A 21,552-nucleotide genomic window follows, 5' to 3' on the forward strand; every position below is an offset into this window, starting at 1 on the left:
GATTGGGAAGGAAGGCAGCTTGTTTGACTTTGGTTGGAGACTGGAAGGTATTGATCTGGTCATTCTGTTTGACCACCCTTCCAATACCTTCCAGCCTCCAACATTTGATGATTATTGCCATTGGTGGAGGGGCTACAATACTTGCCCATGACCAACCTTGGAACATATTGGGCTAGCCTTGACATAAGTGTGGCCCTGGCTTTATCAAATCGTGTATGCCAAGGAATGGAAAAGCTTGAAGAAATAGTTGACATTAGATTCATTGATATTTATTTATATATTAAAACATTTTAATAATATAAAACTATTTGTAGTAGAAACAAAGTCAAACCTGAATGGATCAAGCAACATAATAAACATAATAAAGACAAACAATTTTTTCATACTACGAATATGCTCTGAATGTAACAGATTTGAACAATGAGCTATATAATAGTAACTACAACAGTAGTCAAAATTAACTGTGCAATAGTGACTCCAAGTGAAATTTTGCCTGCTAAAAATACCTTTATGCAGTAATATTATTTGCATGGAAACCATTCCAAATGGAAAGTTTTGTTAATTTAATTTGTCATTATGCAGTTGAATCATAGGAAAAAATTTCATGAGCTTCAAATTGGACCTTTTTCGAGACAGTAAAATTTAAATATTGAAAAATACATTTAATTGAAAATGGCCTGCTAATCATGCATCCATTTCTTCCATGGAATCATGTGGTACGATTATTCAGCAGTAGATTCTGATCACCCTGTATATAATTAAGATAAATCTGTAGAATGAATAACATTATTCAAAACCCTGACTCATAGTTCCTCAAAGTAAAATACAGATTTCCCTCATTTTACACGTTTTCGAAATAATTCAATTACTGAACTCTTTTTTTTTTTTTTTAGCACCTTTAAGCTCAAAAAGAATTTAAACAGTATTCAAACACTCAGAATTTGAAGAACAGCATTAACCATTATAAACCCATTGCTCTATCTGAAATGACTTACAATTTCTGAAAGAAAATTTCATTCCTCAAATAGAATATATTATTCACAGGAATGGATCATAATTGAAAAAATAACGAATTACCGAGCACTTTCTATAACACTATGTCATCTAGTGAGATTGCATTCAACTTCTTGCTTCAATGAATGATTTGGGGGGGGGGGGGATTTTTTGAATAAGCTGGCCAGAATTTCTCCTCCATCTGAAGCTCAAAATTTCATTGAGCTACCTAACTGCTGATTCTTGATAACCCTGTTGCTTAAACAAAACACTTAAAACAAACACCCACAGCTTAAACATTTCAATCCTTGCTTGCACATTTCATGAAAAATCTGATGCGTCTTCCTTCTCTGAATTGGCTATGAAGAAACAAAAGGTATATTTTTTATGAAGATTCAAGAACTTACAATATAACTCATAAATTCAATTTTCACGAAAACATGCACAGGATATTTTGTTTATAGACAACTGAATACAGGGCAGCAACTAGATGGTTGGTCATCCAAGACAAGTGCACATTTTGACACCCCCTGTAATGTTGAAGGTTTCAAAATGAAATTCGCACCCCCCTCTAGCCCAGAGTTTGGGGCACCCGCCTGCTTCTCTCTAGTTGCGGTCCTGGCTGAATAACTTTTGAGACAAAGGCTTTACCTATATACATCAGGTTTATCTATACATAAACATACATTCCTGCATATATACCATACATTATAACTTGAAAAACATTGGAGTTCTCAGTGCACATTATATACTACTACATCATATCAGAATTTTTTTTCCCCCTGAAAAAGTTAGAATAGAAATGAAAATTTCAAAAATATGTAAAACATAATTTTTCAAAGATTTATAGATGGCATAAGGATGCAAGAAGAAAAATAGAAATTGTTTCCCTACAAAAAAAACATGACAAAGCACTTCCATTCCTCAAGATTTCCTTGTTTATGAATAATATTTTTACATGCAGATTATATGATACAGCAGATTATGCTATTTTTTTTCTCAAAGTACAGAATTTGCGTCTGCAAATTACACACATAAAATTAATATAGCAAATTAAATAAACGTGTTGACAGGTGAATAGTTGAAGATTAAAAAAATATGAATGATGAAAAATATCTAAAGTAGTAGACTACAATTTCTCCCAATATTTAATGGCTCTGAAAACATTCGATCTGGATAATATGGACAAGGTCATCTTTATCCCTGCTAGTCTGTATTTTTAATATAAATTGACTGATTACAAATACAAATATAAAGGCCATAACAGGCCCAAAGAAGTGGCTGAAAAGAGATGCCCAGAAAAATATGGATGTCACATATCTAAACAGCCCCAAAGCAGAATGTCTTGGATTGTTCTGCAAGGAGGTCTCGACTGACTGGAAATGTTCTGCAGTAAAAATTTCCATAAGAGTGTTTTCTACTCTTTTCTAAAAATTCTTCCAGATTGTTCTGCAGCAGCACTGATTGTTCTGGGATGGACGTTGCAGAATTTGGCACATTCTGCTTTGGGGCTGAACAGCAACTTGATAACAGAACAATTATTTTGAAAAACAATAATTATAACAACACAGCTACACTGCCCATGAAAAAATTATGGTTGTCTTGTCTAAGTATAGATAGCTTCTCAATTTATCCTAATATGTTTATTGTATTTCTATTTGAGCATGTCAATTGTGGAAAAACTCGTGACCCCTGAAAATAAGCTATTCTATTTATTCACAACACCATTAGCAGGAAATTCCCTGTGACACCATAACCCAGAATTATCCCTTACCAATCGATACTGGCATTCCCTTGTCGAAGCAGTTGATTGATGGTGTATAAATAACATGTTCTATCCCATCCATCCATCCTGTTGAAAATTTTGAACACTTTAATTGTATCCCCGTGGCATCTGCGCTATTAAAAAGAGATTTTACAACAGTTTCAAGAGAAAGGCTGATCTCTACACCATGCTGCTATCCAATGTCTGTAAAGAAGTTTGATGCTAAATGGATGAAAAATATACAGGAAAACAGTACGGAATAATGAAAGAAAAAATCATAAGATTTAAAATCTTATAATTTAAGATTTCAAACCTTAAATTAAAAAAATTTAAAGTTTGTCTCAATCAGATCTATAGACATGTATTCATTTTGTTTGTTTCTGTTAGCAATTAGATGAAACTTTGACCTTGTGGGTTTTTGCCTGAACTAAGTATTCTTTCAGCCTTTGTGTGTAGGTGCACAAACACAAAGATAAGAAAACAAATCTTTCCTCCAGTCACAAGCAATTGCAAAAGGAAAAATATTACACCCTATTTCTCTCTAATGATATTATGTGTGTGAGGTGAAGAAATTTTTTTCACTCGCTACAAGTGTTTGAAGACATTTTTTTTCATTTCTTTTTAGGTGCCACTGGCTGAAAGTGCATGTTAATATAGTATTTGGACACCTGTGATAAAAAAGAAAAACTAACTTTATTCAAAATCAATAGTTGGTAGAGCCTCCACGAGAGGCAATTACAGCGTGAACCCTCCGGGGCATACTTTCCACAAGTCCTTGTGTGACGGCTAGTGGTATTTTCTTCCACTCGGCTTGGAGAAGACATGTCAGTTCCTTCACCGATTTTGGACGGGTAGGGCACCCCTTAATTCAGCGATCCAACTTGTCCCAGAGGTTCTTGATAGGGTTCAGATCTGGGCTCTGGGCAGGCCAGTCCATTCGATGAACCCCATTGGCACCATACCAAGCCTTGGTTAACCTCGCAGTATGACAGCTGGCATTGTCGTCCTGGAGGTAACAGGGGTCCACCCCGTAAAACTGCCACAACGTAGGAAGCACATTGTCATCCAAAATAGTGCAGTAGGCATCGGCGTTGAGCTTACCATGAATGGGGACCAAGAGTCCCAGTCCATACCAGGAGAAACACCCCCAGACCATAATTCCACCTCCGCCAACTTGACTGTTGGCACAATGCATTCTGGCAGGAGACGTTCTCCAGGCAGACACCAGATTTTGGTACTTCAGCTTGCTAGATATGTCCCTTAAGGATCGGTCATTTTTGTGATACCCGATAATTATACCTTTCTCGAAATCAGAGAGTTCCGAACTGCGCGGCATCTTGCATGCGACTAATGCCGATGTTGCTTCCTACACGATATATACCAGCGGAGGGTGTGACGTATCTCAGGACTGCAGATATCGTCATTTGCATAGGTGTCCAAATACTTATTGGTAGATAGTGTACAACATTATGCGATAATTATGCAAGAAAACTTGGAACTTACAAATCAGCAGTTTAGAAAGCTTCAGATTGTGAATTTTGTATGATTCGATTTGCACTAGCTGACAGAGATACTTTGACATACCTATTACCTAAATAAAATAAATTTTTAAGCCAAATAGCTAAACTGGAAATGATAGTATTAAAATATATACAAAGTTTTGAGAATTGCCATCGCCAATACACTTCCTTAGAAAATAGAATTCACAATATTAACTGATCAAATTTCAGTGAATTGAAGTGAAATGCAAATTTCCAGTACAGGAGATTTAATGTACTGGAATATTTGAGGCACAGTTTATAGAAGAAAAACTATAAAAAAAAAATTTAAGTTAAATAAAGCTTGTAGTAAACAAACACCAAAAAGGAAAAATTCAATACCCCTTTAGCTTAAAATTTGCAAAATCATCTTTTTAATTGTTAACTGTAAGATGAACTCTGGATTCTGTTAAATCATCTTTTTTATAAGATGAAACCATGATTTTTTTTAAAATTTGAAATATTAATTCCAAATTGGAAAAACAAGGGCGAAAAAAAACCATCACAACTTCTTGTAAATAATGCAGTGCATGAACTGGGGTTTCATAATTGCTGCTAACTCCCTCATTAAATTTCAATATTGACCCAAAAAATCGACATCTATGTTTTAGCAACTATATAACAGCTGCAAAAAAAATCCTCACAGAATAAAAAATTATAGCAGTAAATAATAAAAAATTTAATGATAAGGTGTCTACCTATATAACGGTTGTTATTCTTCAAAGCTTGCAAAGCTTCTTTTTGTGTTTGGAACATAACATTGCATAGACCATTTGGTAAACCATGAGAATTTAATTTAAATTCAACAGAAGCAGGCACCAAGTTCAATGGCTTGAAAAACTGAAACCGAATAAAAAAAAAATTAACACTACATTAAGGTATCTTATAAAAAGTGAATTAGTTGCTATAATTATATTCTATGAATGTAAAAAAAAGTATTTAAATGAAAGCGAAATAAAGTTACAAAAGAAGAAAAGCCTAAAAATTTTACATGTTCATTTATAGTGGATACAAGAAATTCTTGATTATCTGGGAAGTTTATTAACCAGGGAACAAAAATTGCAACTCTGTAGAAGGTGAAGGAAAGCTGAGAGTAAAATTATTGAACACAACTTAAAGTTCAGCAAAGGATAAGAATTTATTATGAAAGGTATGATCAGTTGGATTATTTAAACTTCATTCATTTAAACAAATAGTTGAAGGAACCAGAGCCGGTTCTGGGCATTTTTCAAGTGCAAGCGTATGTTATTTTGGTGATAAAAACCATCCCCTCCCCTTCAGTTGGCACCATAAAAAAATCTTTCCCTTTCAGTTGGTGCCTTAAAAAATTGACTCCCTTCAGTTGGCGCCTTAAAAAATTGACTCCCTTCAGTTGGCGCCTCAAAAAATATTGACCCCGTTCAGTTGGCACCTTCTGTGGTCACGTAGCTTGCAGGATTCAAAATCCGGACCTGAGGAATAGCAGAAAAAAAAAAGAAAGAAAGAGAACCATAATTCTGCATCTGTTGAAAGATTATTTTCCATGTCTATGATTAAGAACAAGGTTAACTTTGAAGTCAGTTGGGTTATGAAAAAACCGGAGGAAATTAGTTTTTTTGTAAGCCTTGAATTTTACTCCCCTTACTGCAGATTAAAAAAAAATAAACGTACCAATATAAATACAGTTGGACTAAGTTAATACTAAAGTTACACTATGTTAAAGGGAAAAAAATCTGGCATCTGCTCATTTTTAATAAATCTTGTTAAATCTGTGAAAGACTAAAAATATGTAAATTATTAAGCTACATTATGCAAATCCGAAGCACATTATAATAAATGCATCTACTAATTGTGTACAAAAACAATAGTCAATATATTGTTTTCAATTACTTTATTCTGAAGGACCGTTTGGTTGTACACTGAGTGAATCAAAGAAACCTGCAAAATGTGATACTGAATTGCCACCAGGCATTTACTTTGCAAAAGAGGGTAGCCCAATTGAATAAAAGCACTTTTTACTACAAGAAACATGTTTATTCCTGAGGTTAACAAACAACACAGTTTGAACAACATTTTGAAGGATCCCATAAAATACTTTTCATTCTCAGCTTCTCACACATATTGTCATCTCATACTATATAGAATGATTGATACCGTTTTGAAATTGGAGTTTAAAACTATCGAACTGGCATTCAGAAGACTGGCATGAAAAACAAACAAAAATAATAATTTCCAAATGAAAGTTTTTTACCTCATAAATATCATTGGTAGTAGCTTCATATGGCAATCCAGAAAGTCTTACCCAATATTCTGATGAATAATATTTATTTTCATGCCGATCTTCATAAGCTGAATTGATAAAATAGATGTAAGCAAAAATGTGAAAAAAAACCATTTAAAAGTAATAAATTGTGATAAAAAACATGAAATTATTCACCACAAATCGCATTAAAGTAATTAAAACACTTCAATAGAAAAATTTAATATATATTTACGCATAAATGATGTGCCTAAGGAAGACCTTCCCATGAAACGTTTTCTGGTTGCTCCCATCTGAGGAAATGGTGTGGATGATAATTCTATATAACGATTTCCTAATAAGGAAAGCTGACATGAGATATTAAAAAAATACAGCAAAATAATTTGAAGCATCCTGAACAAAGACCGAAAAAATTATTATCATAATAAGTCAATTACTCAGAGTCTGTAACATGGTACTCTAACAACTATTGAAATATTGAAAGTAGAGTATTTATATTAATAAAAGCAATAGTAGAGTTATTAAGAAAGAATCAAAATTTAGTCTTTCGAAACTAAATTAAAATGTTTACCAATAAAACTATTGTGTCTTTTCAGTGCTATATCAACTTCTTCTTTACTTTCGAACTGAACTTCTGCTTTACCATTTGATTGTCCAAAAGAGTCATACTTTATTTGTACGTGACATGGCTTGATATTCACAGAGCTGAAAAACTACATGCAAGAGAGCCAGTTATGCCCAAACCATGAAAAATATAAATTTAAATCAGAAAAAATTAATTTTCAAAGATCTTTGATTCATAATTCACCATCATTCAAAATGTTAAACCACTTTTATATATGATTTTTACAAATAAATTCAATTTAAACTTAAAAAAATATAGTTCGATTGTTTTTTCTTTCAATTTATAGCGACCAAGAGAAAAGTGAATGTATCAACAATTTTTTCATACAAAAATTTTAATACAAAAGTTTTTGTATGAATGAATTCATTCAGGAATTTGTGAACAGATTTAAATTGCAGGTACAGAGTCTGGTTAGCTCAGCTGTATTGGCAAAATAACCATGGTATCAGAGCAACCTAGTATTTGGTATTTATTATACATAATATTAGTTTGGGCATCAATGTTTCTAGTCATTCTGAATTTCATTTAAACACGAGTAGGTACCCAAACCTTTTTGCTAGGCTGACCTCTACTTTAGAAACTGTTTTACCAATAGCACCCACACCCAACTTAACCCAGCATATAGAATCCTCTTTTTTTATATTCATAGCTTCTATTGCACACTTTGGGGAAACATTGATTCAAACCATTGATCCTCAAAAGAATTAAGTGATTATGATACATGAATACCAATTTAAAAAAATCAATCAAAAAAATTTTAATCACACATCACAATATTTTTGAAACTAAAGAGTTTACAAAATACTCTTGTGAGCTGCAAGAATTTGAGTGTACCATAACTAAATAAATGAAACCACTGTCAATAACCAAGATGGAAAGAGCCAAACACCAAGTGTAGATCGATTTGAGAGATGAACACGGGCTTTGTAAGGGCTTGATAATCAACCAACCGACTGCGATTGAGTGATTCACTGCCCGAATTGGTTTTGTTCACCTCAGATTATCGTACTGCAACTCTATTAATATTGACAGTAATAACTAAGTAAAATACTGTATTGACATAATTTTCAGACCGTTTGTATATTTCACCCTTTATTAACTATTTGAGCTAATTAAAAAATGCACGCTTATTAATTAAATTGTTGAGTTGATGTATTGTTTGAATTTTAAAAAATGAACCAGACAGCTGCCAGAAGAGTGTTTCATTGCATTGCTTTCACACCCCATAGCTGTTGTTTGTCCTATAAAATTATTCCAGTAATTATGTAGGTGATTCTAATATGACTTAACTGTGCATAAGAAAATCCCTTTATCCTGGAATAACTCACATACTGTTGATCCTTGGAGCATACTTCCAATTGGAAAAAGGTATCCAAATAACATGTAGACCTCAGATACGTCAGTCATATTACAAGGGGTTGTATAGTTATCAAAATAAAAAAATTAACTATTTATTTGTCACCATATGAACATGTCACCACAATTTGGTCAGCTAAAGTTGGTTTTCTATGGTTTACAGCTTCAAGTTGACTTTCCTTTTAAAAAGTCTTTGAGCCACAGGAAGCAGCAGATCCAAAACACATGTAGAAATTCATGCACAACATTCCAATTTTAAAGAATGATGACTGAACACATCATATATAATGCTTCACATGCAATGCTACACCAACACAATTTGCCTCTTCTGAGATAAAAACTGTAGTAAATTTCATTAATGGCAATAAACTAGGGTTGTAGAGAGCTCAAAAGTAAAAGAAAGTGCTTCTATTTTTAATTGTGGTGCAACTACATATGTTTAAAAACTGCTGGTTAAAATACATAAATTATAAAATTGAAGCTCACACTAGTGAATACATAAAAGTGGATTTGAAAATCACCTTAATAATATTCTCAGATGAAACGTTATAAGGTAAACCTCTCATGAATACTGTATTTTTTCTCTCAATTAGAGTTTCATCTAATGCATTATCTTCTGTCAAATTCCCTTGACCATCTGCTACTTCAGAAGAAGTATGAGTAACTTCAACTGAATATTCTTTGACATGCTTGCACATAAAAGATGAAAGATCTTTTTTCTGACCTGAAAGATAATAAAGGAGCAATCAAGTTGCATCACATATACTTCCATGTAGGTGAAAGCGAATATACAAAGGTTATTTGATAAGTAAGGTAAATCTCTCTATGAGATAGCAACACAATTGATTTCAGATTATCATAACAATTCAACAATTACACTGCTCAACAAAAAAAAAATTATGTTCTCAAGTAAGTTTCAACTGTTTTTAGATATTTTTGGGCTGCTTATTTCAAAACTGGTGTTCCTTTTGCTGGGTTGGTTCTAGTTTTTGAAATAATGCATATTCTTTACCATTTAAATGTAGCCTGTATTACTATTGAAATTTAATTTTCACTTTATCTCAAAAACTAAAGCCAGTCTAACAAAACCAGTGCCAAATTCGGATTCAGTGTCCCAAAATCACTGAAATATTTTAGAGAACAAAATCAGTGTGTTGTCACTCTTCAAAACCCATAACAAGAAGTTTGAATACAAAGAGCTTTGTGGTTAATTTTTTGGTTGTTCTAAATTAAGATTGTAGCAGTTACTTTAGAAATGGATGATTAAAGTGCCTTGCAGTGGGGGAAAAACCACAGTTTCATTGAAATTAAAAGCTGCTCAGATCGATCTGAATTACAATTTCAACTGAAGCTGAATTTTAATAACCACTTTCCACCTGTAGACATCTCTCGATTAACCTTCCTTTTCGAAATCCTCCACTGCCTTTTTCATATTGGCAACTCCAATATTTTAACCCAACTTTTACACTTTTCTAATCAAATTAACCATTTCCAAAAATTAAAACCTATCTTTGCACATCCACAGACTGTTTAAAATTTAGATTCTTTCCTTGAACAGTAACTGATTGGAACAACCTGCCATCAAACATTATTGATTGTACAATAGTTTTCGATTTTATTTGTAACATCAGCCGTATCTTCTGTCGAATTTCATCACTGCATTTCCTTGTATAGGCCTTGGCCAAGCAACATTGAATAAATAAATACTGATATTATAGAAAATATGTAATTCCTGACTTACAAACATCAAAGTTGAGAACAAAATATCATGCTACTCTCTTCCAAGGTGGAAGGATTTCGAGCTTGATCCTTCAATAATGACAGACTAAGGCAATTGCGAGATCAAATAGACTCAAATTACCATTGACTCCTGAATATGTCTATAGTCTATCTGCCTGTCAAGCTGCATTATGTGTATGTGATGTTTATCAACTCATTTACAAGTGCATGCCCCAAAGCAGAATGTTTTGCTATGTTCTGCAACAAGCGCTCAGCTGGCTGGAAATGTGTTCAGTGGTAAAAAATGCCCAAAATAGTGTTTTCTACACTTTTCTTAAAAAAATTCTTACAGATTATTTTGTGACATAGGCCTACATTGCAGTCTTCGATATATTTTACTTTGGGGTCGGGTCTACGCAACATTTTTTTCAGGGTGGTGGGGGAAGGTCAATTTTTTTTTACTGCAAAAAACACAGAAATCTCTCCCCCGCATACAACAGAGAACTCATTCACAATGCCCAAACAGCCCAACTGGCCTATTCTTCTACTATAATGCTAATGATAGCTATGAACAAAAAAGCCTGATATATTCTGTATCCATATAATATAGCCTTGGTAATATATGGTAAAAATCTTTGGAAATTAACTTATGTGCAACATTCACATGTATTAGCACTATCAAGATTTACTTAATATAATAGTGATCTACTAATAATGAAACGAAAAAGTACTGAGGAATTACTGCATCAATGTAATAGATATTAAAAAATTAATTTAAGCAGAATATACAAGGATTGTTCAGAAAGTAATGACACTTAACATATAGGTATAAAAGTAATGTTTCATTGCATAAGTTGGCAATACTGACTTTGACCTAGACCCTTTAGCTTTACCCTCATGGTATTTTGTCATTGCTACTCCGATTCTGGCCCAAGTAATAAGAGCTTACAATGGCGGCAGCAATTCACAGCAGCAGTGGATGCGAACATGCTCGCAAAAGTTTGAAACGAATTTGACTACCATATGGACATATATGCTGTGCATCCCAAGGTGATCATATTGAGCACCTTTAATTTGGTTTGTAAAAAAACTTTGATTAGAAATGTAATATTAAATTAATCTTAAGTGTCTATGTTCAATATTTTTCGTAACATACGCATTTCAAATTGGGTGATTCTGAAAAAAAAATCAAAGTAATTAAAAAAAATTTAACACTGTTTTGGTAAAATAACTTTATAATTAAGCATGTTAAAAAACTTCAAAATACATCTATATATATGATTAATAATATTATCTGGATTTATCAAATACAAAATAATTCTTTATGCAAAAATATAATATCAGATTGCAAAAGTTTGCCTTTGTCGCATCATAAGAAATATTTATAGATCAATTAAAAGTGAAATTAATTATTCTTTAACACTTTTCTAAGGATCTGAACATGAAGGTCTAATTTAAAAAATTATTTTATTCAACAATAAATTAATTTATTGTTAGTATGAATATTTAAACCAAAAACCTTTTTTTTTCACTAACTCTGATTTGACACATCACATTAACATTTCTAATTATTTCATGAATTCATTCAGTCCTAGAATTTTAAAATTTATTAATTGTTTTGAATTATTGCATTAACTACTCATGAAACTTAATATGTACATGAAATTTTGCACGGTCAACAAGCATGGTAGAAGTAATAAACAAAAAATAATAATTTTAATCTGGGATGATGGGTTGCAGTATCTAGTTGAACGATTTGAAATTGGAGCGATCCAGTCTTATTTTGATGAATTTTGTGTTGCGAGCCGGCATAAATATATTAACGATCAAAAAACCATTTTTTTTTCCTCCAGTCTTTTACTTCATACATTTAGGAGAAATTTAAAATAAAAGTTGTTTTGGTAACTGCTGTGCCTTTGGTCTAAAAATACGTTTGAAAAATTGTATTTTTTCTAACGAAAAATTTTGCAAAAACAAAGTTTACATAATTTTTTTGCATGTAAATTTCAAATGTAAATGTATGAATTATTTTTATTCATATTTTGTATGTTTTTGTGAACACTTTGGTGAAAATTTCACTTGAATATATTGAAAACTGAAAAAGTTATGATTAATTTTCTCAAACAATGCTGCTTAAAAATTGAGCCTTGGAAAAGTCATCTGCATCAGTTTTTGATAAATTTCAACATTTTTTTTCTCAAAAAGTTTTAGAGATATGCAAATTATATTTCACACGGTTAATAAGGATAGTAAAAGCAACAAATAAAAAAAAAAATCATTGAAATATGAGACTATGAGTGTCATGGCTGGGTGATTTGACATGGAATGACCCTAGAGTGAAATCTCGATATAACAATATTCTGTGGACCACGAAAAATATCTTTGTAGAAGGAGGGATTATCATAATACAGGGAAGTGCGCACACACACACCAGTTCAATATTTAACTGGCATTTCTAAACAAGTCAAAAAAGAGTTTTAAAGTAGAGTTCTAGAAAGATTTCACTATATATATGTTTCTATGGGTATTGTAAATAAATTTATTATAAGATTTTTTTGTGAAAACCATTGTTTTGACACACTCTCTTCTATTTTTTCTTGTCTATCATTATACAACTTCTATTCTGCACCTATCCCTCCATGGATATGCACTTTTGTACGGAATGCCAATAGGCCATTTTAGAGAAGTTTCACTGCATTTAGAGAAATGTTCTATTTTAACCATTATCCACCCAATTTGCATTCAAAAATTCATAAAAATTATAAAAAAAAATTCACAAAATTAAATGTATTTACTTTTTTTTGAATAGAGAAAATTATTTTTTCAATTTATAACAGGGTAAATCTTCTTTATCAAAAGTTTGTTAGTAATAAATGTAAAACACTGAAAGCTTCTTACATTGGAAAAAACAGATGTAAATTAGAGTAATTTATTTATGTGCAAAAGCAACTGTCCCACTCTGTATCATATCTCTCCCTACTCTCAAATGAAATCACGCCAGCAAAAAAATCTGTGTGAGAATCTTGTTCAATAAAAGTGAAACTTCTAAGTTGTTTAGGCTGCCGGTATGGTGTGGGAATACGCACACACTCCTTAACACTCCACCTTAGCCCAATTTTTTTTCAAACTGTGTGCATCACCTATTATGAAGGGGACGTTCCATGATACCAGTGGCATGACAAGGGGTAAAGAAAGGTGATAAACTGTCTTTGTTTGACACAAAGTGTCCAAACCAACCCCACAACCAACTTTATTTGTTTACACGGCCAAATCTCCATTGACATCCCTACCACCAACCACCCCATGTACTTCTCAGAACTTCATTACACAATTACTCATTCTATGGAACAGGTTTTTGAGGAAAAGAAAACGTTCCACTTTCTGCGATGGATTTTCTTTCCCTCACAAAATTTCACTCTCATTTCTCTAAAAAAGTTTCACTTCAAAAATGAACCTGAAACAGACACAGACTTAACAGGACAAAATTATGATCAAAGCAGATACAAGTCACCTCACCAATTTTGGATGTTGAAAGGCCAAATTGATGGCGGCTGTTTGGAAAATTTTGTTTTTTCCCCTCAAAAATGTTTTTTTTTTTGTTATCTGATGCAATGGCGGCAACTCACATTAAACTTGTGACATCATTTCGGGCATTAAAATTGAGAAAGCAACTGTCTTTATTTCCGAGTAAATTCTTTGAGAATAATTTTTATTACTCTCAAAAGTAGGGTTTATTTACAATCACGGTTAAATTGGGGAGATATATACAAATTGTTTAGGAATCCAGGAGATGGAGTAGAAATTTGGAAGCCTCCCAGAAAATCTGGGCGACTTGGTAACTGAGCAATGCTATTTGAATTTTCACAACGCAATGGGAACAGTTTAAAGAGCAAGGGTTAAAAAAAACTTTTACTTGACAAAAGAATAGTAAAAAGAATGAACATACCTAAACATTTCAAAAAGAATAAAACTTTACTCTGGCTACTAAAAGGAAATCTATTACTTTGGTGAAACAAAACATCAGAAATCAGACTTGTGTTCTGCACAAAGAGCTTTTTAGGAAACTGTAAAATTTTCCTGAAAGAATATCAATTTCATCAGCATCACATTAAAAATTTTATATTTATGATAATGAAATTCATTGCAATTAAAGTTTACAATATTATATGGGATAAAATGAACTCCAGAACTGAGAAAAATATTGAATAGAAAGAAAACAGGGATTATGTACAAAAGCTGTTCCTACATATAAAAAAGGTTCCACTGAACTTTGTTAACCACACATGCACCTCGTCCATATTTTCCTATGCAATTTCTAATGAATGAGCACATGTTGGAATGTACGAGCATGTGTGTTGCAAACATAACATGAAGTTTTTCTTAGGAATGCTTGTAATGTGTTCAAGTAGTGCCAGGGCCGAACTTAGAGGGGTGCGAAAGGCCCCAAAGCAGAATGTTTAGCACTGTTCTGCGACGAACCCTCAGCTGACTGGAAATGTTCTGCCGTAAAAATCCCCAAACATGTATTTTTTTGCACTTTTTCTTAAAATTCTTCCAAATTGTTCTGCGACGTACGTCGCAGATTTCGGCACATCCTGCTTTGGGGGCGAAAGGTGCAGTCGTACTGGGCCACAAAATTTCAGGGGCCGCAATTTTTCCAAAAAAGTCATCTTTTCCTTTCTCAGCAGATGTTTTAGAAATTTTCGAATAAAATTTAATTTTTTCCCCCATTAAATTATTACTAATTTTGAAAGGAGGCTTTCAGTTTAAAGCCCCTAATACGATTTTTAGTGTTATTGGGTATGTCATTAGCTTATTTCACAGAGGAAAAGAGTATGCAGGTGGGGTCGTATTTTTTACCACTGAAAAAACTCTGGTCTTTCTTTCTGCCATTACAGAATAACAGGGCTATATTAACCAAGGGAAAAAAATGCTTAGGGCATCAAATGAAAAGGGACATCACAAAAGAAATCTAGTAATTTGCATGTCTTTCTGGGAACATCTGAACTGTCATGTTTCCCTAGGGAGGGTTGAGAACTTCAAAATTTTCAAACACCACCATCTGAATCATTCTCTCATATATTCCGGGAGATGTATATATAATGTATAGCCTAAATTCTAAATTTCGACAATTTTTACTACTGAACTTTTGAAAGAAAAAGGTAAGATGTCTCTCTCCGATTTTTTCCCCTTAATCTAATTACTCATTTAGTACAGTACCGACGGAGACATTTTGTTTCAAGAACAGAGTTCATGCATAAAAACATTTAAGAGCACAAAGGTCCTAAAATTTAGGATGTAGGCTACATTGTTTGCAGCCCCGGTAGTTCATTCTCTGATAAGACAATGTGCTGGCTTACTATTAAATAAATTATATCTGAAGTTTAGGCTGATTGCAGCTAGTGTTGTTAATATTCGACAACCTATACCAAGACGTCTTTTTGAATTTGAATATTCAAATATTGAGATTGCAATCTTGGATTTTATTTGTGGCAAGAAACTCTTGGTTTTAAACAATAACATTGAAGAGCTCATATACAGTGAGTCCCACTAATAGCATTTTCCCAAAACTCGTCATAAAAAATGTTGTAGGCGGGAAAACACCTTAAATGGGAAATTTTGATAAGTGTTAGTAAAAGTTAGGATTACGAAAATAAGCCATACCAAGTGAGAAAATTTTCTAAGTGGTTAAATGGAATATACTGCAAGCCAGAACTTTTGTTCAGGGGGGGGGACCACTTTCATTTCAGGGGACCAAAGTGGTAGATCAATAGATTTGGGCATCTTTTCCCCTCCTTTTTTTCTGTCATTTTCTCACATTTTGGAGGATTAGACCCCCCCCCCCAAGTCCCCACTTCGCTACGGCCTTGATATACTATACTAATTTTAAATTAATCTACGTTTTCAAATACAGTTCTAATGTGTTTCAGAATGTTTTTCTTTATATTTGAAAATCCCAGTATTTGATTCCTTTACTTCTAATATTTACATTAAGCAAAAACAGCAATAAAAGATTCGAAAAATGATCGATGTTATCGAATTGCAACATATATTTGACAAAGATGATGAAAGACTTTAAAAGTATGTGTTAGAAATGTATGTCCGTTCAATATGATTCGATGAAGTGTAAGCAGGTGGACCACGCTAATTACTATTAATCATTTATAAATTTTGTCAGATTAGTTTAAATGCAATTCCCTCTCAATGGATATTATTTGATCACTAGAGTCCGGAAGTTCAGGCAAAAAGCCATAAATGCCTTTTTGAACTCTGCCATAAATTTCTATTTTAACATAGTTTTAAGTTTATTGGATTTTTAAGTATTTCAGAGGCCATAATATGTAAAACTTAGACATTTTAAGCATTGAGAAACAAAAGAAATGCTTTTTAAAAATTGTTTCTTACTCTCAGTATTAATTTTTCTGAAAGTTCTCCCCCTTCCAGCTCCATTTAACCGCGAATAAGTCATCTGAGAGATAGGGAACTTGGTGTTGCCATGAGTTAACTTTGACCGGATGGTGTTAGCATGATACCAACATCCTGCAGCAGGGCCCCAAGGCGGGTAATCTCAGGTAATTGCTGAGATCTTTGGCGGGTCTCCTCGTGAGATGCTTCACGGGCTCCAAAGTAGTGAATTTATTGTATGAAAAACAAAAATAATGTACAAATCGGCCAGACTGGAGCTCTGTCAGTCCCACCCTTGGGGGAGACGTCATGTTTCAGATGAATGCAGCCCATGTTAGAAAAGCAGAGGAAAATTATTGTTTTTTTGCTTCTCCACATGTTTCACATTATATGTCTCGCTCAGCATTGGAACTGCATTGTATATATATAGCTGACCGATGACTGTTCCAAGAGGTCATCAGTTGACATCATGGTCCACCCAAGGCGGGGTAGGAGAAGACAAAGCTCTGGGGGTGGGGGGGACATGTTGTTTTGATCAGCAGTGGCTTAAGCGAGGGTGCAAGAGGTGCAGTGCCCCGGGAGGCAGCCTGGACTTTTGTTTAGACACTTAAGCTTTTACAATTTTGTGATAATAAAAATTCACAAAATACCACACGCTGCCACTCGTTTTTGAGCCATACCTTGACAACGAAGATGTTGAAAAAACAGACAAGGATTGGGCAATATCTGAGATATTACGTATAAGCTATGTAGGAGGTATTGGCCTAGGACCGTAGCACCAGAAACATGAATGAATGAATGCCAGAATTTTGACACTGGACTTATCCCGTTGCAGAGATCTCTTCCAGCCCATCTTTGTGGCAGAGTCTAGAACACTTTATTTTGTGTCATAGCACTAGAAACACACAAATGGATTCTCTCAAACATGGTAAGTGTGCAATTTGGTGCCCCGTCCAATAATTTTTCAGGAGCAGTCAAATAAAGGCAATGAAATAATTCGGATTCTCACTTGTACAGCGTCTGGGACACCAGAAACCACTCTCACTTCCCTAGTTTCTGCCGTGAAAACCTTAGAGTAGGTATTTGGACAATAATGAAGTTCAACTCTATGTTGGAGATTGTCAATTGAAAAATTTAACCCTGAAAGAAAGAAGAATGTGACAGCTCATCGATAAGAGTTGCAATGAGGGAAAAGTTATCTGTAATAATTGAACAATGAATTAAAATGATCCTGGACCAAAAAGAAAAAAAGGGATTTATTTAAAAGTGGGACGTACGGTCAAAGGCATTTTGTTTGGTAAAGATTGGTTTGTGGCTATGAACGGATAACGAAAATCAGGTTTATCCCAGAGTACCTTAGTCTAGAGCCTTTTTAGCCTCCCAAAATTGTCGTCTTTAGGGGTGGTGCATAAAGGTTTGCACCCGGGCTGCAGATGAGCTCGAGCACACCTCTGGTTTTGAGAATTTGTGTTTTCATACCATAAATGCATTGCAAACAACCATGGATGCTTATTTCACATACCTACATATTTTTTGGTATTCAATTAAATTGACTAGAATCGCATTCAGAAGTATATGACAGAACATGTGTCACACAGGACCCTCACGCTTGGAGAAGTCTCGCATATGTGGGAATATAAAAAAAGTCTATTTTTTTGCAACAATAGAACAAGATAGCTATGTTTGAACTATAGAAACGATAGTGATTATTACAAATAATGCATCAAATAAACGGGAATCATTTGCAACTCGAAGGAGCCCCATTGGCCACAGATCATTTCCTCTTCTGGCTCTGTGTCTGTTAATCGTGGAGTTGACCTGAGGGATCTCAAATACTTTATTTTGGGCATGAAATCAATTTTACTCAGATTATAATAGTTATTATAAACTCTAATTGAAATAGTACACAGATTTAATGCAATCAATTTTTCAGCGAGTTTTTGGACCCTTAACACCTTTAGGTTTTAGTTATTTTTTCTTCCTTCCTTAAATTATGCCTTTTTCAGTACCTATTTCGACCATTTTTAATACCTGAACTTCTGGGCTCTATTGATTAGGCCTATGATCTTACCTATCAACACGTTCCGGAAATAATGAAAAAATGAGTAATAAAATGAGTTCGCCTTTCTGAACAATTTTTTCCTAGGTTGAATTCGTTTATAAGTCGAAAAATTTATAAGTTGGGGAGTGACTGCATAAAATTTTTTTCACCGGCCGCGAAATTCCTAAGCCCGGCCGTGAGTAGTGCTGTCATCTGTCTCCCGAATCCTGAAAAGGACAACTCGACACGTTAAATTAGAATTAAATTAAAAAGTTTTCAGGTTTTTTGGCCGACGTGAAGTACAGTTTTTGTCTTTCAACGTTTCGTTCGCATGAGTGGCAAACATTTTCAAGAATTGTGTAACACGAGCAAAAGGCTACTACTTATGCCTTCTCCCTGTTTGAGTTGCACTGCCTCGTCGGGATTGGTCTGTTGAGTTATTTGTTTTCCCCATTGGCCGAAGTTGTTCCTAAGGGCTCTGGACAATGCTTGGGTTTTAACCTCATCATTTTCAAAATGGGAAACCAAGCACTGTTGATCTTCATCCTCTCTTCCTTTTTGTTGAAGCCAGGGCCGCAACTAAATGCCTGCTAACCCGGGGCAAGTACATATTTTGGTGCCCCCTTGTAATGTTGAAAGAGAGGTTTCAGAATGAAATTTGGGAACAGATGCAGTATGGTCCGCCGAGACTTTGATGACTTCTTCCTCGCGATAAGTCGCCAAGACCGTCATAATGGGGTTCTAGGTTACCGTATTTTTTAACATTTTTCAGTTTTCGCTGGGTGATACCAGGTGGTGCTGGCTTCGTCAAACAGGATTTCTCTTTTGTTCACCAAGTTTTTTTTTCAAAAATTGTAAACAGCCGTTGTTCCATTTCCAGCGCGTCTCTTGGATTATTATTCGTCCCTTCTGTAGCTCGCGTCATTTGGATTATTATTTCCTTATTATCTACTGCTCAGGTTGTATTTTAGTATTTCGTTGTATTTATTACTTATTCATCCATTGCCATGCCTTCTGTCTTATTGGTTTATTAGGCCTATTTAAACAGAACCTATAGAATTTTTCATGCCCAGATCCGTTTATTAAAAAAAGGGTCCGGGTTTTAGTTCTAATGCATAGAATATTTATTTATTCAACATGCCCGGATCCGTTAATTAAAAAAAGGGTCCGGGTTTTTAGTTTTAATGCATAGAATATTTATCCCCGGAATTTCTTATGTCCCGATCTGTTTATTATTAAAAAAAATGGTCTAGGTGTAATTTTTTTTAACTGATAGGGTCTATTTTTTTCTATTTTTATGCTTGGTGTTTCTATTATGTTTTGCATGTTGAAGATTTTTTTTTTTTCAGCGTCCGTAGTGTCTGACGTCCTTGGCAACTCTTCGTCAGGCCATCAGACATGTTTTGGCACCAAAAATCGCCAAGTGGCGGATCATACGACAGCTGTTCCGAAGCAGTTCTTGTGTTTTTGAATTTCGATTGCTTCTCTAAAAATATGTGGAAAATATCGCACATCGTTGGATAGCACTTGGGTGTTCATGAAGAGAATTTGGTGATCCTTGGTCAGGGCATGCTCTGCTACGGCTGACTTGTCAACCTGACCCAGTCTACAATTTCGTTTGTGCTTGGTTTCTCATTTTAAAAATGATGAGGTTAAAATCCAAACGTTATCCAGAGCCCTTAGGAACAACTTCGGCCAATGAGGAAGTCAGACCAATCCCGACGAGGCAGTGCAACTCAAGCAAGGAGAAGGCGTAAGTAGTAGCCTTTTGCCGCCCTCGTTACGCAATTCTCGAAAATGTTCGCCTCGTGCGTACGAAACGTCGAAATACAAAAACTGTACTTCACGTCGGCTAAAAAACCCGAAAACTTTTAAATTTAATTCTAATTTGCACGATGGCCACGAAAGCCTTTTTTGTTTCATCGGCACGTCAAGTTTTGCTTGCTGTGACATGAGTGAAAATTTGGAAAACTTCATTGTTGTGGGCCCGATTGCTCTCTGTGGAGGGACTTTGTTAAATGGGAGATCGGCTTGCATTCACGCCTTGAAATTGGAAAACCACAGACAACCATCTTCAGCAGACCATCACTATTCCGCCAGTGGGGTTTCTCAACTTGGGTCCTCGCCATGCGAGTTCATCACGACGTCCTAATTCTCCTTAATATGCGTTGTTGATAACGTGCTATTGCGAGTAATACTATAAGTTATCTAACTTAATAATGTTTTAGTACTATTCTTTACAAATATATATACACATCAATGATCAACGAATATACAAATCACTACCTAGCAAGCATGTTGATAATACCGGTGGCGAAGTTCAACTAAATCGTAAATAACGTTATTTTACTAAAGCAAGTTTTTTTGAAGCAACTTCTTTCTCTGGCGAGAGGTCAATTTCGGATAAAACACATAAAGAAATTACATTTAATTTTATTAATTAAGACACAAAGAACCTATGGAGAGGAAATAATATATGTATATGAATGGAATTTTTTTAGTCAAATAATAATATACAAGTGGATTGGGAAAAATCAAATTTAAATGTTGTCATATTACTTCAAGCTATAGTTTGTAATTACTTTTTTTATTAATTATGGCTTTTATCGTGGTTACAAAAATAAATTTATTGCTAAAATAGTTATTTTTGATGAAAAAATGAATTTAATTACTAAATTAACTCTATTGAGAAACAAATAGGTAATTCGTATGGAAAAATCAATGTTATTAGTAATTGCGTTCTCGCTGATTCAGTTCGAATTTGAGCGGTTTACTGGTCTGTATGGTGATCATGCTTACAAACGTCAAGCTGGAAGAAATTAACTAAGAAAATAGTTATTTGGTACCTATATTTATAAAATTATTTATTTT

General features: G+C 34.0%; 2 protein-coding genes across 5 annotated transcripts in view; one reads left to right on the plus strand and one right to left on the minus strand.

The window, feature by feature from the left end:
- Positions 1–1,149: 1,149 nt before the first annotated feature.
- Positions 1,150–21,053, minus strand: LOC149085084 (heterogeneous nuclear ribonucleoprotein H-like). 2 transcript variants are annotated; one of them, XM_089232871.1, is made up of 9 exons: positions 20,968–21,053; positions 14,182–14,312; positions 9,038–9,240; positions 7,107–7,248; positions 6,771–6,869; positions 6,527–6,624; positions 4,995–5,136; positions 4,262–4,349; positions 1,150–1,352 (listed from the first exon to the last, which is right to left on the minus strand). In XM_089232871.1, exons 1-8 carry the CDS (start codon positions 20,976–20,978, stop codon positions 4,273–4,275), a joined length of 903 nt encoding a protein of 300 aa, XP_089088997.1. In that variant the 5' UTR covers positions 20,979–21,053; the 3' UTR covers positions 1,150–1,352; positions 4,262–4,272. The 2 variants fall into 2 exon arrangements, with proteins under 2 accessions (XP_089088997.1, XP_089088998.1); XM_089232872.1 differs by lacking the exon at positions 1,150–1,352 and adding an exon at positions 2,890–2,980.
- A 384-nt stretch (positions 21,054–21,437) lies between these two features.
- The window catches only part of LOC149085085 (uncharacterized), a 71,074-nt gene continuing 70,959 nt past the window's right edge, over positions 21,438–21,552 (plus strand). For all 3 annotated transcript variants that reach the window (XM_089232873.1, XM_089232875.1, XM_089232874.1), the window contains exon 1: positions 21,438–21,523. The gene's annotated coding sequence lies outside the window, so the exon portion shown is untranslated. The remainder of the gene's footprint in view (positions 21,524–21,552) is intronic.

Source organism: Pholcus phalangioides, unplaced genomic scaffold (assembly GCF_987345545.1).
Source record: "Pholcus phalangioides strain wild (caught in Gottingen) unplaced genomic scaffold, Ppha-v1.0 ptg000007l_1, whole genome shotgun sequence".
Classification (NCBI taxonomy): Eukaryota; Metazoa; Arthropoda; class Arachnida; order Araneae; family Pholcidae; genus Pholcus; species Pholcus phalangioides.